Source organism: Macaca nemestrina, chromosome 4, assembly GCF_043159975.1.
Source record: "Macaca nemestrina isolate mMacNem1 chromosome 4, mMacNem.hap1, whole genome shotgun sequence".
NCBI lineage: Eukaryota > Metazoa > Chordata > Mammalia > Primates > Cercopithecidae > Macaca > Macaca nemestrina.
This window is the reverse complement of record NC_092128.1, coordinates 128844476-128862831: the sequence shown is the minus strand read 5'-3', so window position 1 is coordinate 128862831 and position 18356 is coordinate 128844476. Positions and strand designations below refer to the sequence as shown.

The 18356-nt window shown below is 52.2% G+C and overlaps 1 protein-coding gene across 1 annotated transcript in view; it reads right to left on the bottom strand.

Moving 5' to 3' along the window:
- LOC139362635 (uncharacterized) overlaps positions 1-18356 on the bottom strand; it is an 83771-nt gene that overhangs the window by 11606 nt on the left and 53809 nt on the right. Inside the window, exons 7-13 of the mRNA XM_071094145.1 lie at positions 13736-13921; positions 11326-11576; positions 11116-11200; positions 10413-10532; positions 10190-10283; positions 9644-9820; positions 8177-8257 (exon numbers count right to left, since the gene is read on the bottom strand). Of these exons, the coding sequence (XP_070950246.1) occupies positions 13832-13921 (90 nt within the window). The 3' untranslated portion in view covers positions 8177-8257; positions 9644-9820; positions 10190-10283; ... (2 more) ...; positions 11326-11576; positions 13736-13831. The remainder of the gene's footprint in view (positions 1-8176; positions 8258-9643; positions 9821-10189; positions 10284-10412; positions 10533-11115; positions 11201-11325; positions 11577-13735; positions 13922-18356) is intronic.

The window sequence follows — 18356 nt, the reverse complement described above, 5'->3', positions numbered from 1 at the left end:
TCCTCAATAGCCATTGCCACAGTATAACCAAAAACAACCATCATCCCCCCCAAATAAATCAAAAAGACTATTAATCCCATAAAAGCCCCACCATGGTTCAACACAATAACACAACCTACAGCAGCACTAAGAATGAACCCTAAGTCCCCATAAATAGGAGAAGGTTTAGAAAAAAACCACAAATCCCATAACAAAAGAACACTTAGTAAGAAAAAAGCCTATGTCACTATCCCACATGGATTATAGCCATGACTGATCTGAAAAGCCATCATTGTACTTCAACTATAAGAACACTAATGACCATTATATGTAAAACAAGCCCACTAATAAAAATCATTAATTACTCATTCATTGATCTCCCCACACCATCTAATATCTCTATATGATGAAACTTCGGCTCACTTCTTGGTACCTGCTTAATCCTCCAGATCATCACGCGTTATTTCTGGCCATACACTACACACCCGATACCTCAATTGCTTTCTCTTCTGTTGCCCATATTAACCAAGATGTGGACTACAGCTGAAGAGTCCGCTATTTTCACACTAACAGCTCTTCAACATTCTTCGTCTGCCTCTTCCTACACGTTGGTGGAGGCTTATATTATAGGTTATTCATATATTTAGAAACCAGAAATATTGGCATTATCCTCCTACTCACAACCACAGCAACAGCATTTATAGGCTATGTGCTTCCATGAGGCCAAATATCATTCTGAGGCGCTACAGTAATCACAAACCTATCAGCCATCCTATATACTGGAACTGACCTTGTCCAATGAATCGGAGGTGGATTTTCAGTTGACAAAGCCCCTCTTACACAATTCTTCACCTTCCATTTCATCTTACCTTTCATCATCATAGCCCTAACAATTCTCCACCTTTTATTCCTACACGAAACAGGGTCTAATAACCCTTCAGAAATTCCATCACATTCCAACAAAATCACCTTCCACCCTTACTATACAACCAAAGCTATTCTAGGTTTAATTTTTCTCCTCCTCCTTTTAATAATTCTAGTATCGTTTCTCACCTGACCTCCTGAGTGACACAGATAATTACACCTTAGTCAACCCCCTAAATACCCTGCCCCACATTAAACCAGAGTGATACTTTTTATTTGCATACACAATCTTACGGTCCATCCCCAATAAACTAGGAGGTGTACTGGCCCTTCTATTATCCACTCTCCTTCTAGCAGTTATTCCTGCACTCTACACATCCAAACAACAAAGCATAATATTCTGCCCATTAAGGCAATATCTGTTCTGAATCTCAGTCACCGACCTACTCACACTCACATGGATCGGAGGACAGCCAAGAACATCCTTTCATTACCATCGGACAGACAGCATCTATGAGATATTTCTCTATTATTCTTGTTCTCATACCACTCACTGCCCTAATCAAGAATAAACTACTTGAATGAAACTGCCCTTGTAGTATAATCCAATACGCCAGTCTTGTAAACCAGAAATGGAGAGTCCCTCCCCAGGGCAACTCAGAGAAAAAGCATTCCCACTTCACCATCAACACCCAAAGCTGAGATTCTAATTAAACTATTCTCTGTATTCTTTTCAGCACCCATTTTAATTTCTATGTAAGTACTGACCATCAGCACTAATACATTAATACTTTTATGTACTTTGTGCATTACTGCTAGTCCCCATGAATATATAGTACTGCTAATGCTTGATTGTGCACAGTACATTCACAGATTAGATGACATTACAAGCTTGCTCCACATGCATATAAGCAAGTGTTCACAATTTCTTAACTATCATACATAATACTACACTTACACACAGAACTAGTTCTACATGGATATCGACCAGCACTCAAAATTCTTAATATTACATAGTACATTCATTTGTTATAGCATATTTGACATAGCATATTTCAGTCAAAACCACCCTCGCCAACATGGATATCTCCTACCAAATTTTGGTCTCTTAATCTACCAACCTCTGAGAAATCATCATCCCACTCGGGCGTGTTACCCTCCTCGCTCTGGGCTCGGAATACTTGCGGGTGACTGTACTGAAACTATACCTGGCATCTGGTTCTTACCTCAGGGTCATAAAACTAAGATCGTCCACATGTTCCCCTTAAATAAGACACCTCGATGGACTAGTGACTATCACCCTATTAACCAGTCACGGGAGAACTGTCATGCAACTGGCATTTTTAACTTTTGGGGATGCTATCACTCACCATCGCAGAAGGTCTGGTCCCCTTGCTATCGGCTGTACTTGTACTTGGATTTGATTTCCACCAAACCAATTGTAGAAGTCGCACCTACTCCCTCAGGTAATCCACTCGACTCGGCCTCCCAAAGTGCTGGGATTACAGGCGTTAGCCGCCGTGTCCAGTAATTTTTTTTTAATTGAAAAAAAGATTTTTTTGGCCAGGCACAGTGGTCACACCTGTAATCCTAACACTTGGGGAGGCTGAGGTGGAAGGATCGCTTGAGCCCAGGAGTTCAAGACCAGCCTGGGTAACATAGGGAAACCACTTCTTCCCTAAAAATACAAAAAATGAGCCAAGTCTGGTGGTGCTTGCCTGCAGCCCCAGCAGCCCCAGCTACTTGGGAGGCTGAAGTGGAAGGATTGCTTGAGCCAGGAGTTTGGGGCTACAGCAAACTACATCTTAAGGCAGGGTAGGTAGTCAACGAAGTGCCTCCCGGCCCTGCCCGGAGTCCTCACCTCCTGCAGCTGCCAGGGGTACCACTGCTCCTTAATGCCCCGCTTCGGTTGTCCAAGTCGGAGCAGAAGCTCCAGAGGCCACCCAGCTCCTTGCGCTCCCGCAACATGCTCTCCCAGGGGTACAGCATCCCACCTTGCAGCGCCAAAGCGCAGCCATACAACAGTGGCCAGAGCGCCGTCCAGGCCACCCTGTCCACCGGGTCACACTTTCCGCTCCACGGCTAGGCCGCCGTCTATGGGGCTAAGAGCAGCACGGGAGGAGCCCAGCGGAAGGGTTGCGTTAGGCGCCTAGGGCCGTCCAAGCCATCTTTGCTGAGGACAAGTGCCAGGCCTGCAGGGGCAGGGCGGGGCCCGGTGCTGCCCAGTGGGAACTGCAGCTGTAACCCCAGGCTATACCTTTGGGTAAGCGGAACCCTCAACCCCAGCCAAGAAGGGCAAGGTCGGCTCCCCACCCCAGAACCCACTGGACGAAGATGGGCTGCAGGCCAGGACAGAACTCCTGAGATCAGTGGGATCTCTCGTTCATCAAGGAGCACCTTCTCTTGCCTTCCACAGCAGGAATTCGAGCAGGCCCCAGCCTGTAGCATCCATGCCTGTCAGATGCAGCCACTTGAAGAGAAGAATGTTCTTGGGATGGTGCCATAGCCTTGACCCTGGGCCTCTGGGGCCCGGACCCTAACCAAGGAGCCAGGAGCCCTCTCTTGGGGTTGCAGGCATATGAAGATACAGGGAGAGGGGCCAAATGCAGTGGCTCATCCCACTTTGGGAGGCTGAGGTGGGCGGATAACCTGAAGTCAGGAGTTGGAGACCAGGTTAGCCAACCTGGTGATACACCTGTCTCTACTGAAAATATAAAAAATTAACTGGGCATGGTGGTGCTTGCCTGTAATCCTAGTTACTCGGGAGGCTGAGGCAGGAGAATCGCCTGAAGCCGGGAGGAGGAGGTTGCAGTGAGCTGAGATCATGCCACTGCACTCCAGCCTGGTCCACAGAGTTAGGTTGTCTCAAAAAAAGAAAAAAACAAAACAAAACACTACATACCTCCTACCAAATTTGCCTGCTAGGAAATTCCTTGTGAGCCCCGAAAACTTTACTGAACTCTAAGTCATTCCTCTGCTCATCTGAGACAAATGCGCATTTGATTGAACCACCTTGACTGGTTCATTCTTTTCTTCCTCCTCGGCATTTAAATGCAGGAGCCACTGCCTGGCTATTTCTTTCTCCTCTTCCTCCTTTACAGGTGTGAGCCACCTCGCCTGGCTGTTTCCTCCTCCTCTTTTACAGGCGTGTGAGTCACCTCGCCTGGCTGTTTCCTCCTCTTTTACAGGCACGTGAGTCACCTCGCCTGGCTGTTTCTTCCTCCTCAACAGGGGTGAGCCATTGCACATGGGTGTTTCCTCCTCCTCCTCTACAAGCATGAGCCACCTCACCTGGTTGTTTCCTCCTCCTCCTCCTTTACAGGCGTGTGAGCCACCTTGCCTGGCTGTTTCCTCCTCCTCTTTTACAGGCGTGTGAGCCACCTCGCCTGGCTGTTTCCTCCTCCTCCTCTTTTACAGGTGTGTGAGTCACCCGCCTGGCTGGTCCTTCCTCCTCAACAGGTGTGAGCCATTGCACATGGGTGTTTCCTCCTCCTCCTCTGCCTCTACAAGCATGAGCCAGGTCGCCTGGCTGTCCTCCTCCTCCTCCTCTTTTACAGGTGTGAGCCACCCGCCTGGCTGTTTCCTCCTCCTCCTCTTTTACAGCCATGAGCCACCACGCCTGGCTGTTTCCTCCTCCTCCTCCTCTTTTACAGGCGTGTGAGCCACCACGCCTGGCTGTTTCCTCCTCCTCCTCCTCTACAGGCGTGAGCCACCCACCTGGCTGTTTCCTCCTCCTCCTCCTCCTCTTTTACAGCCATGAGCCACCACGCCTGGCTCTTTCCTCCTCCTCCTCCTCTTTTACAGGCGTTAGTCACCCGCCTGGCTGTTTCCTCCTCCTCCTCCTCTCTTACAGCCATGAGCCACCACGCCTGGCTGTTTCCTCCTCCTCCTCCTCATTTACAGGTGTGTGAGTCACCCGCCTGGCTGTTTCCTCCTCCTCCTCCTCTTTTACAAGCGTGTGAGCCACCTCGCCTGGCTGTTTCCTCCTCAACAGGTGTGAGCCATTGCACATGGGTGTTTCCTCCTCCTCCTCTGCCTCTACAAGCATGAGCCAGGTCGCCTGGCTGTTTCCTCCTCCTCCTCCTCTTTTACAAGCGTGAGCCACCCGCCTGGCTCTTTCCTCCTCCTCCTCCTCTTTTACAGGCGTGAGCCACCCGCCTGTTTCCTCCTCCTCCTCCTCTTTTACAGGCGTGAGCCACCCGCCTGGCTGTTTCCTCCTCCTCCTCCTCTTTTACAGGCGTGTGAGCCACCACGCCTGGCTGTTTCCTCCTCCTCCTCCTCTACAGGCGTGAGCCACCCACCTGGCTGTTTCCTCCTCCTCCTCCTCCTCTTTTACAGCCATGAGCCACCACGCCTGGCTCTTTCCTCCTCCTCCTCCTCTTTTACAGGCGTGAGCCACCCGCCTGGCTGTTTCCTCCTCCTCCTCCTCTCTTACAGCCATGAGCCACCAGGCCTGGCTGTTTCCTCCTCCTCTTCCTCATTTACAGGTGTGTGAGTCACCCGCCTGGCTGTTTCCTCCTCCTCCTCCTCTTTTACAAGCGTGTGAGCCACCTCGCCTGGCTGTTTCCTCCTCCTCAACAGGTGTGAGCCATTGCACATGGGTGTTTCCTCCTCCTCCTCTGCCTCTACAAGCATGAGCCAGGTCACCTGGCTGTTTCCTCCTCCTCCTCCTCCTCCTCTTTTATAAGCGTGAGCCACCCGCCTGGCTCTTTCCTCCTCCTCCTCCTCTTTTACAGGCGTGAGCCACCCGCCTGGCTGTTTCCTCCTCCTCCTCCTCCTCTTTTACAGCCGTGAGCCACCACGCCTGGCTGTTTCCTCCTCCTCCTCCTCTTTTACAGGCGTGAGCCACCCGCCTGGCTGTTTCCTCCTCCTCCTCCTCTTTTACAGGCATGAGCCACCCGCCTGGCTGTTTCCTCCTCCTCCTCTTCTTTTACAGGTGTGTGAGTCACCCGCCTGGCTGTTTCCTCCTCCTCCTCCTCTTTTACAGGTGTGTGAGCCACCTCGCCTGGCTGTTTCCTCCTCCTCCTCTTTTACAGGTGTGTGAGTCACCTCACCTGGCTGTTTCCTCCTCCTCCTCTTTTACAGGTGTGTGAGTCACCTCGCCTGGCTGTTCCTTCCTCCTCAACAGGTGTGAGCCATTGCACATGGGTGTTTCCTCCTCCTCCTCTGCCTCTACAAGCATGAGCCAGGTCGCCTGGGTGTTTCCTCCTCCTCCTCTTTTACAGGTGTGTGAGTCACCCGCCTGGCTGTTTCCTCCTCCTCCTCCTCTTTTACAGGCGTGTGAGCCACCACGCCTGGCTGTTTCCTCTTTTTCCTTTATAGGTATGAGTCATCGCAGCTGGGTGTTTCCTCCTCCACAGGCGTGAGTCACCTCACAAAGTTCTTTCTTTTCCTCCTCCTTCTCTTTCTCATTTAAAGGTGTGAGCCACTGCTCCTGGCTGTTTCTTCCTCCTCTTCCTCCTTTACAGGCGTAAGCCACCATGCCTAGCTGTTTCATCCTCCTCCTCCCGTCTCCTCCTCCTTTACAGGAGTGAGCCACCACGTCTGGCTGTTTCTTCTTCGTCTTCTTCATTTTTTTAAGACAGAGGCTTGCTTTTTTCACCCAGGCTAGAGTGCAATGGCGCGATCTTGGCTCACTGCAACCTTCACCTCCTGGGTTCAAGCAATTCTGCCTCAGCCTCCCCAGTAGCTGGGATTACAGGATCCTACCAGCACACCCAGCTAATTGTTGTATTTTTAGTACAAACGGGGTTTCACCATGTTGGCCAGGCTGGTCTCGAACTCCTGACCTCAAATGATCCACCAGCCTCAGCCTCCTACAGTGCTGGGATTATAGGTGTGAGCCACCACGCCCGCTTGGGTATTTTTTTTTTTTAATGTGTTAGCTGAAGTCTTGCTATGTTGCCCAGGCCTCCCAAAGTGCTAGAATTACAGGCATGAGCCACTGATCCTGGCCTGAGGTCACTGTGATACCCTGTTTGAAGCGGATGGGGCCTGGACCAGATGGAGGCTATGACAGGAGCCCCTTCTTCCCTTCCTATCTATGATTCTCATTGCCTTTGCCCAGTTTTCTCTGCTTCCATTTTATTTTTTTAAGTTTTTCTTTTAGAGACAGGGTCTCACTGTGTTGTCCAGGCTGGAATGCAGCGGCGTGATCATAGCTCACTGCAGCTCCACTCCTGAACGTAAATGATCCTCTCACCGCAGTCTTACAAGTAGCTGGGACTTACAGGCATGCCCCACATGCTGGACTAATTATTTGTTTTATTATTAGGTACAGGTAATAACACAGGAGTCTCCCTGTGTTGTCCAGGCTGGTCTCAAATTCCTGTCCTCAAGCATCCTTGCACCTTGCCCTTCCAAAGTGCTAGGATTACAGGCCACCCCGCCCTGCCTCTCCAGTCTCTGACTGTCCCCACTGGCCAGCCCTGGAAAGCGCAGCAATGAGGGAGCCAGGCTGGGGCAAGAAACACGCAGCAGCGTCCTCTTGTGCTCACTTTATATGGGGCCAGGCATGGGAGGACCTAAGCCTGCTGTGCCTGCAATAGTGCCCGCACCTGGCAGATCTGCCTGTTGATGCCAGAGCACGCAGTGCCACCTAGGGCACGATACTGCCCCACACTGTGCCCATAGTCCCACACGTGGCTCATGTCACCTGAGAACAGGGGGCTGGGGAGAGAGGAAGAGGTGGGCCAGGCCACCGGGCCACCCTGGCCTCCAGGCACCCAAGCTCACCTCTTAGAAGGCAGTGTTGGGAAAAGGGTGTGCCGCACCTGATGATGTGCAGCTCCTGTAATGACAGCTGGTTGAGGGCAACCCCCTTGGACTCAGCCATGAACACGGCTTTCCCAGAGGCCTTGTGGGCCTGGCAGAATGGCATCTGGGTGCTGGGGAGGAAGGTGGCACTGAGGCAGCTTCCTCCACGCCCTGATCTGCCTCCATTGCCTGCGCCTCTTCCTTTTTTTTTTTTTTTTTTTGATACAAAGTCTCACTCTGTCGCCCAGGCTGGAGTGGTGTCCCGACCTCACCTCACTTCAACCTCCACCTCCCAGGTTCAAGCGATTCTCCTGCCTTAGCCTCCTGAGAAGCTGGGATTATATGACTGTGCCACCACGCCCAGTTAACTGTTGTATTTTTAGTAGAGACGGGGTTTCACCATGTTGACCAGGCTGGTCTCGAACTCCTGACCTCAACTTACCCACCCACCTAGGCCTCCCAAAGTGCTGGGATTACAGGTGTGAGCCACCAGGCCAGGGAACCTGCACCCTGAGCTCCCCTACCCTCTGAGGGGCACCCCATCTCCTCAACCTCCCCCTGGCTGATACACACTCACCTCTTTGCAGACCAGGTAGTAGGTGAGGTCAGTGGCCAGTATGTCAGGGTTGAGGGCCTGTCCTATGTTCTCTCAGTGAACCTGGGGGCACAGGTGGGCAAGTGGTGAGCCCTGGGCACCCTGGGGTCTGAAGCTGTCAAACCCAGGACCTGTCCCTCTGCCAGGATGTCCCTGCCTTGGGCAGATCCTCTCTTACCCACTCGGCTCTGTCTCACTCTCAGCTTGAACCATCTTCTCCATAATTATTGATAATATTTACATACACTATTAACGCTTACTGGCCTGTAGGTTTTACTGGCCTTTATGTTTTCAAAGAGTCCTTATCTTTAGCATGCACCAGATGTTCCTGGAGGATTTGTTTTCTGTTGTAGGAGACAGGGTCTTGCTCTGTTGCCCAGGCTGGAGTGCAGTGGCCATCACAGCTCATTGCAGCCTGGACTCAAGGGATCTTCCAGCCTTGGCCTCCTGAATAGCTGGGACTACAAGTGCACATGGCACCATACCCAGCTAATTTGTTGTTGTTGCTGATTTGGGCTTTTTTGAGACAGGGTCTTGCTCTGTCACCCAGGTTGGAGTGCAATGGCACAATCATGGCTCTCTGCATCCTTGACCTCCTGGGCTCAAGAGATCCTCCCACATCAGTCTCCAGAGTGGCTAGGACCACAGGTACACGCCATCATGACTGGCTAATTTAATTTTTTTGATTTTAGAGACAGGGTCTCGCTATGTTGCTCAGGCTGGTTTTGAACTCCTGGGCTCAAGCGATGCTCCTGCCTCAACCTCTCAAAGTGGTGGGATTACACGTGTGAGCCACCAGGCATAGTGACTGGAGAATTTATGAAAAATACAAATTACTGGACAGCCATGGTGGCCCACACCTGTAATCCCAGCATTTCGGGAGGCTGAGGCGGGCGGATCACCTAAGGTCGGGAGTTTGAGAGCAGCGTGGCCAACATGGTGAAACCCCGTCCCTACTAATAATACAAAATTAGCCAGGCATGGTAGTGCGTGCCTGTAATCACAGCTACTCGGGAGGCTGAGGCAATCGCTTGAACCTGGGAGGCGGAGGTTGCGGTGAGTCAAGATCACGCCATTGCACTCCAGCCTGGGCAACAAGAGTGAAACTCCATCTCAAAAAAATAAATAAATAAAATAAATATACATCCCTGGGGACCACCCCCAGAGTCTCTGATTCAACCATCTAGAGTGGGGCCTCACATCACATTTCTCAAGAGTTCTGAGGTGATGCTGGTGCTGCTAGTTGACTAGTTTCAAGAAACAGTTTTTTTTCCCTTTGTTTTTAGATAAAGTATTGCTCTGTCACACAGGCTGGAGTGCAATGGCGTGATCTCCGCTCACTGTAATCTCCATCTCCCCAGTTCAAGCGATCCTCCCACCTCAGCCTCCCAAAGTGGCTAGGATTACAGACATGAGCCACCGCGCCTGGCCCATGTCCTGAGGTCTCACCTGCTGTCTGCCAATGACGAAGTAAACAGAATGATGCCCCGGGCAAGGTGGAGAGGGGAGGCCAGGAAAGCGGTGGGGCTCCATGGGTCGTACCTTCAGGCGGCGCTCATTGGCTGTGTGGATGTCCTCATCATTGGAGTTGAGTTTGAAGGTGCCCTGGGCCCACTCCTCAGCCACCTATAGCGGGTAGCAGCAATGCCAGGGGTCAGGTGAGCAGGCATCAGCAGCCAAGAGGGCCCCTGCCCTGGTCCCACCCTCTGTGATGACTGACTGTTCCTGTCCAGGAGCTGAGTCCTGAAAGCGCACCCTGAGAAGGTGCATCTGGGGCCCTGCACACCTTTACCCATGAGCCATATGGGCCACAGGGGTCATTAAAGGATGGAGAGAGGTGGTCATCAAGGCACCCAGTTAAACAGCACATGAGAATATACTTAGTTCAAAGTGAAACCACAGACTGGCAACACTGCACTATTTGCTCAGGGATTTGGTGGGAGCCTGTGGCCACAGGGAGGGGGTCTCAGGTGGGGCTTGGGCCACGGCAAGTACCTTGTCTAGGCCATGTAGTATCCGGTCCATCTCGGCCTTGGTGAGAAGCCCTGAGATCACACCACTGGACTACAGCCTGGGTGACAGAGCAAGACTGCATCTCAAAAAAAAAAAAAAAAAAAAAAAACAGGACAAAGTGAGTGATTAAACGTGGCTCTAAGATCTCACCCATGCCCTCAATAGGTATTATTTACCGCATGCTGTGTCAGATATTGCAGAGTACCTTGGAAGCAACAATAAACAGGACTTCCTTCTCTCTCCTGAGCCCACAGTCCTCAAGGCTGCAATGAGCTGTGATCGCACCACTGCACTCCAGCTAGGGCAACAGAGTAAGACCTTGCCTCTACAGAAGAAAAAGAAAACTCAGGTTCCAACCCAGGACTTACTGAATCAGGATCTCAGAATGCAGAGATCTGCCATTTCAAAAAAACTTCCCCTAGAGATTCTGATCAGCCAGGTGTGGGCCAGATGAACTCTAAGCCCCCTTAAACCTTTGACATTCTATGACTCTATTAAATCAAAGTGCAAAAAACGCTGAGTCCAAACTGAGCAAACAAATCCCATCTCCCTATGTGCAGCCTCCCTGGATTCAGAAAGCCACACTGCCTGGCGAGTAAGCAGGGAGAGAATTCTCATTAACCCAAAGACCATCTTTGAAAACAGACTGGCTGCAGCTGAGTGCGGTGGCCCACACCTGTAACCCCAGCCCTTTGGGAGGCTGAGGCAGGAGGATCGCTTGAGCCCAGGAGTTCGAGATCAGCCTGGGAAACATGGCAAGACCCTGTCTCTATTTTTTCAAGTAAAAAAACAAAATAAAAAATCCCACACTGGCAGCTCATGGTTCTTTCCAGCTGTCCCCATGAGCAGACTTCAGGACAAGGCCAGGCAAAGGTGGGGAAAAATGGGGTGGGGACCCCCAGGCTCACCCTCTTGTCTGCTACATAGTTGGAGTTGGTCACAAAGGTCACAGGCCGGGAAGGGTCCAAGGCTTTGGTGTGAGCGATCACCATCCTGTCCACAAAAGGCAGAAGGCACAGGTTCCATCAGTCCAGGAAGGGCTCAGACACCCTCCCATCCTTTCTGTCCCATCTTCCCCCATCAGAACACAACACGGGGCCAGGCACGATGGCTCATACCTTTCATCTCAGCACTTTGGGAGGCCGAAAGAGGGTAGATCACTTGAGGTCAGGGGTTGAAGATCAGCGTGGCCAACATGGCAAAACCCCGTCTCTATTACAAATACAAAAATTAGCCGGTCATGGTGGCACGTCTGTATCACCAGATACTCGGAAGCTGAGGCACGAGACTCGCTTGAACCCGGGACATGGAGGCTGCAGTGAGCCAAGATCACGCCACTGCACTCTAGCCTGCTCCACAGAAGAAGACCCTGTCTCAAAACAAACAAACAAACAAAAAGAAAAAAAACATGCAGCCACTGCTTTCTTCCCTAACTTGAGATGTATTTTACATAAGGGCACATGATCCTCTAGTCCTAGACCGAGCTCTCTAACATCACTCTTTCTCCCCCTGCCTCCGAATCCTATCCCCCCAGAGGAGCAGTCACCCTTCCAGGCACACAGAGCTGAGGTCAGTGGGCTGGACACTGCCAAAAATGAGGTTGACTCCCTGAAACAGCTCTTGAACACAGGAACGGATGGGTGCAGATTCAGGAGGGATATTTATTAATGCATCAAGCAAACAGGGAGTGCAGGCTGGGAGGTAGGCATGGGGCTTGGTGCGAGGTGCTCAGTAGTGGCTCAAATCGAAGGCCACAGGTCCTGGGCAGTGGGAATGGAGAAACATGCACAGAGAAATGGTGCACGTGCCGGGCAAGGTGGCTCACGCCTAGAATCCCAGCACTTCAGGAGGTTTACTAGAGACCAGGAGTTCGAGACCAGCCTGGGCAAGATAGCAAGACCGTTTCTACAACAAATGTATAAATTAGGGTGGGGCATGGTGGCTCACACCTATAATCCCAGCACTTTGGGAGGCCAAGGCAGGTAGATCACGAGGTCAAGAGTTCAAGACCAGACTGGCCAACATGGTGAAACCCCATCTCTACAAAAAAATACAAGAAAAAAACAACTGGCTGGGCCTGGTAGCACCTGCCCGTAATCCTAGCTACTCGGGAGGCTGAGGCAAGAGAATTGCTTGAACCCAGGAGGTAGAGGTTGCAGTGAGTCGAGATTGCACCACTGCTCTCCAGTCTGGGCAACAGAGCAAGAAACTTTTTCTCAGTGGGAAAAAAATAAATGTAAACTTAGCCTGGCATGGTGGCACACATCTGTGTTCCCAGCTCTTTGGGAGGTTGAGGGGGAGGATAGCTTAAGCCCAGGAGGTTGAGGTGGCAACAAGCCATGACTGCACCACTGCACTCCATCCTGGGCAACAGAGCAAGACTCTGACTCTGAAAAAGAAACAATGAAAGAAATGTTGCAAATGGAAATGACAAGTGGTGGCAGGAATTGGGCTCTGCAAGACAATAAACATAACTTGGACTGGAGAGTCAGGGACAGCCTCTTAGAAGAAACAGCCTTTATGCCAGGTCAAGTTAACCAGGAGGGATAAAGGGAAGAAAAACCCAACAGAGGGACGAGCCTGTGGTCAGAGCTTCCAGCACCCGCCCCAGGCCTCCACAGTTATTTTTTTTTTAGAGACAGCGTCTCATTCTGTAGCCCAGGCTGGAGTACAACCTCCCCTTCCTGGTTTTAAGTGATTCTCCTGCTTCAGCCTCCCGAGTAGCTGGGATTACAGGCGCACACCACCATGCCTGGCTTATCTTTGTATTTTTAGCAGAGATGGGGTTTCACTATCTGTTGGTCAGGCTGGTCTTGAACTCCTGACCTCAAGTGATCCACCCACCTGGGCCTCCCAAAGTGCTGGGATTACAGACATGAGCCATCATGTTCGGCCTAGACTGTTGTTGAAGCCTCTTTTCCTCTTCTCTTTCCTAAGTTCATTTCTTCTTTTACACCCTCCCCCCATCATTGCTCTGCCCATTCAAAGCTGGCTGTGGCTGGCACAGGACAGAATAGAACCCCCTATCCTCAAGTTCCAAACCCACACTCTCCAACAGCCAGGCTTGAAGATGGGAAGCTTCAAAGGCTTGTGACAGCCCGGATGAACCACTCCAGCCTGGACGGCTCCCTTCAATTCCTGCCCCGGGGAAAACAGGCAACAGGCATCTCCTGAAAAGGCTGCTGATGTCGGCCTTGAAGGGGAGGTAGACCCCTCATGCTCTAGTGCATTGACCCCATTTACCCACTGTAGACACAGGGGATATGGGGAGGGTGGGGGGCAGGTCAGGGCATGAGGAGGGGCCCTGCTATTGGGCACTCCCTCACATAAACTACAGCATGGAGCTCAGGGGCCTGCCAGTCAGACGGGAAGAATGGCATCCCAATGGGGTAGATCAGGCCACCTATCCCCCTACACAGGGCACAGCCCCCAGGGCAGGGCAGGGCCCCCCACAGTCCCACCCCAGGAGAAAGGCTGTTCAGCAGCCATGCCCACCCACCCGCCCTGCCTGCTCCTGGCTGCACTGACCACGATGGCATAGGAGTGGGCACCGCCAAGCCTCAGCACCACTCTTGTGCGCAGGTCCTGGGTTCATTGCTCCGGCAGAGTCACCTCCTGTTCATACTACACCTGGCTGACAAAATGCTGCAGCCGCCAGTCCTGGCCAATGTCGTTGAAGCTGGAAGGAACCGGCATGTCCAGGGTGGGGCCCGACTGTGGAAAGAAGGGCCAGTCTCAGCTCCTAGGCCCCCAAAGGGATCCAGGACCAGTGTGCTGCACCAGCTGTGCCCCCAGGCCTAGCGCAAGCCCTGACACATAGCAGGGAATCTTAGCAAGACAGACAGATAACTTGCTGAGGACAGGTCAACTGTCAGGGCGGTTTGTGCACCTGGGCCAGCGGGGCCAGGAGTCCATCCTCGGAGTGGATGGGGCCCAATATCTCTCAAGACACGAGTGAGCCCAGGGCCGCATCCCAGCTCGAGGCAAGAAAGTTTAGACTGGTGACTAAGAGGTAGATGACCCACTGCCTGTCACAGGGAGCTTCCTCCCTGTGGTTGGGGGGTTTGAGGGGGCTTTCCTTAGGACACTGAGTGGGGCGCACACTAGCACCCAGTTCTCTCCTCTCTTCCTCCTGTACTGAATGCCACAAAGTCAGAAAAAGAGGATGCAGACCAGGCAAAAGTGGCCCAGACCTTACCCGGTCCCACTTCTCTCCTGGCCACATCCAAGTCAGGAGGGGAACAGGGGTGGCGTCCTTGGCCTGTCACATCCTGTCCTGTATCTGAACCTTGAAAACCAAAGGACCTTCCTGCCTTGGCAGAGCTGACCTCAGGACATCTAAACTGTCCCCTCCTCCCGATCCCTGGGCCCAGCTCTGTGCAGCGCCTGCCGCTCTGGCCCCCCAGTGTCTGGGTGGCTCATGCCTGTAATCAGCGCTTTGGAAGGTTAACGTGGGAGGATGGCTTGAGGCCAGGAGTTCGAGACCAGCCTGGGCAACGTAGTGAGACTCTATATCTTAAAAAAAAAAAAGTTTTTATTATTATTTTTAAGACAAGAGTCTCACTCTGTCACCAAGGCTGGAGTGCAGTGGGGTGATCTCAGCTCACTGCAACCTCTGCCTCCTGGGTTCAAGTGATTCTCCTGGCTTAGCTTCCCAAGTAGCTGGAATTACAGGTATGCACCACCACACCCAGCTAGTTTTTCTATTTTCAGTGGAGATGGGGTTTCACCATGTTGGCCAGGCTGGTCTTGAACTCCTGGCCTCAGATGATTTACCCGTCTCAGCCTCCCAAAGTGCTGGCATTACAGGCGTGCGCCATCAAGCACGGGTACATTTTTTCTTTTCTTTCTTTTTTTTTTTTTTTTGAGACAAGAGTTTCACTCTGTAGCCCAGGCTGGAGTGCAGTGGCGCGATCTCTGCTCAGTGGAAGCTCCGCCTCCCGGGTTCATGCCATTCTCCTACCTCAGCCTCCCGAGTAGCTGAAACTACAGGCCCCGCCACCACACCCGGATAATTTTCTTTTTTTCTTTTTTTTTAAGCAGAGACAGGGTTTCACCGTGTTAGCCAGGATGGTCTCAATCTCCTGACCTCGTGATCCGCCCGTCTCGGCCTCCCAAAGTGCTGGGATTACAGGTGTGAGCCACTGCGACCGGCCTCGGCTTTTTTTTTAATTAACCAGGGATGGTGGCTCCAGCTAACTTGCAAGGCTGGGGTGGGAGGATCGCTCGAGCTCAGAAGTTAGGATTCCACCACTGCGCTCCAACATGGGTGACAGGACCAAACCCAGTCTCAAAAATTTTTTTTAAATTAAAAATAAACACTAAAAAGATAGATACTGCCCGGTCTCAGCCTTCGCCCACGGAGGAGATTTCGCAGAAGCGCTTCCTCCTCCTCCTCGGCCATCCTGGGTCCCCCCGTCCACCTGTCCCCCAACCCGGCGCACCCAAGCCGGTTGACCTTTAACCTCCTCCGGGCTCCCAGCTCCGGACGCCCAGGTGAAGGAGCCTGCCGGGGGGCCCGGGCTCCTCCACTCCCGCCCCCGGGCTTCCGGGGACCTCCCGGCCCTGCCCCAAGCACGCACCTCTCGCAAGGGACACCGATAACACCGCTCCTAGAAACCACCGCACCTGATGTCGAAGAAGTCGGCGCCGAAGCTCCAGAGGCCTCCAGCTCCTTGCGCTCCGCAACGGCCTCTCTCGGGGGTATAACATTCAGCCCTGCAGCGCCAGGGGGCAGCCCCACAAGAGCGGCCCGAGCGCCTACCAGGTGTCACGCAGCCCCACAGACCACACTTTCCGCTCCTCCCTGGGCCGCCGTCTACGGGTCTAAGAGCAGCGCGGGAGGAGCCCTGCATCTCGCGCGACGCGACGCGACGCGCGACGCCCGGCGCGCCTGAGGCCATCCTCGCCATCTTTGTTGAGGGCGACTGCCAGGCCTTGAGGGGCTGGGCGGGGCCAGGCGCTACAGAGTGGAGTCGGTGGCTGGGAACCCAGGGCTAGGCCCTTCAAGCAGGACCCTCACCCTCAGCCCCAGCCAAGAAGGGTGAAGTCTGCTCCCCACCTCAGCCCAGTCCTGACGATCCAGGGCTGCAAGCCAGGACAAGAACCCCTGAGATAGGCGGGATTCCCCTCTTTCTTCAGGAAGCACTTCCACTGGCTTTCCCCAGCCGGACTCTGAGCAGGCTCCAGCAGAGCCTCTTCTATGCCTGTTGGAGGCAGCCTCTTGGAGGGATGCAAGTCCTTGGGATGCGGCCCGTAGCCTTGACCCTGGGCCTCTGGGGCCCTGATCCTAACCCGGGGGCCAAGAGCTCCCTCTTGGCATTGCAGGCACGTAAGGATGCAGGGAGAGGGCCTGGCGCAGTGGCTCACGCCTGTAACCAGCACTTTGGGAACCCGAGCGAAGCAGATCACTTGAGGCCAGGAGTTCAAGAGCAGCCTGAACAAAATGTGGAAACCCCGTTTCTACTACAAAAACAGAAAAGAAAAGAAAAGAAAAGAAAAGAAAGGGCCGTGGTGGTGGGTGCCTGTAATTCCAGCTACTAGGGAGGCTGAGGCTGGAGAATCGCTTGAATACGGGAGGCGAAGGTTTCAGTGAACCGAGATCACACCACTGCACTCCAGCTCTGGGCGAAAAAACGAGACTCTGTCACAAAAAAAAAAAAAAACAAACAAACAAAAAAAAAAACATTGCAGGGAGAGGGTTTCCTGCGAGACCCCACCCTACTCCAGTAGGGAAGGCACCGTGTGGAAGAGGGTAGAGGAGGAGATCTGGAGACGGCAAAGGAGACGTAGGTTTATGGAAGGGACTTTCATACAGGGAAGGTGCCGTGGCCATGGCTGGACATGAGAAGCACTACCATTTGTAAAAAGCATGCAACTTACATAACATTTTCACCTAGCATCCTCTACCCATTACTGGTGGTAGGTGTCCAAGTTCCTGGTGATGAATCCGTACACATCTGCAACTACCTCAATTCTTGCCTCCTCAGAAGAAAGAATCAGACTGAGGGTCATAAGGCAGAAACCCAAATGGAGGCAAGTTGCAGAGCAGGAGTAAAAGTTTGTTAAAACGTAGGCCGGGCACAGTGGTTCAAGCCTGTAATCCCAGCACTTCAGGAGGCTGAGCCGGGTGGATTACCTGAGGTCAGGAGTTTGAGAACAGCCTGGCCAACATGGTGAAACCCTATCTCTACTAAAAATACAAAAATTAGCTGGACGTGGTGGTCAGCGCCTGTAATCCCAGCTACTTGGGAGGCTGAGGCAGGAGAATCACTTGACCTTGGAAGGCAGAGGTAGCATGAGCTGAGATCGCACCACTGTACTCGAGCCTGGGCTAAAGAGTGAGACAACATCTCAAAAAAACAAAAAGAAAAAAAAAGTTTATTAAAAAACTTTAGAACAGGAAGGATAGGAAAGAGAGAAAGTAAAACTTGGAAGAGGGCCAAGTGGGCGACCAGAGAAACCAAGTGCCCAGCTTAACCTCTTGACTCAGGGTTTCATAGGTTGGCATTCTTCCTGGATCTTGCCACTCCTGATTCCTTAGCTTGGGGCTCTGAACACACATTTTTCTTAGACCATAAAGTCATTCTGAGGGTCCACATTAGTTACGGATGTCAGGTGCCTCTGCCATAAAGAGGGGGCGCTCAGGTCCTAGGAACCTGGCCTGGACACAATTGTTTGTACGATTACTCCCCCACTCCCTTTTTTAATGCTCACCAAATCAACCTTCTGAAAATGGACCTTAATACTGGAAATGGAGTCTTGCTCTGTTGCCTAGGCTGTAGTACAGTGGCACACTGCAGCCTCTGCCTCCTGGGTTCAAGCAATTTCTCAGCCTCCCAAGTAGCTGGGACTACAAATGTGCACCACCACACCTGGCTAATTTTGTAGGTTTTTTTTTTTTTTTAAGAGTTGGGGCTTCACCATGTTGGCCAGGCTGGTCTTGAACTCCTGACCTCAAGTGATCTGCCTGCCTCGGCCTTTGAAAAGTACTGGGATTATAGGCCTCTCCAAAGTGCTGGGATTACGGGACCCACCGGCCCATATGGAAAGATTTTTAAAGGCAGGGAGGCTGAGGTTACAGGCAAAGTCATCAATCAATCCATAAAATGGTTTGGCCCCAAAAGGCGGGATATCTTGAAGCATCTTG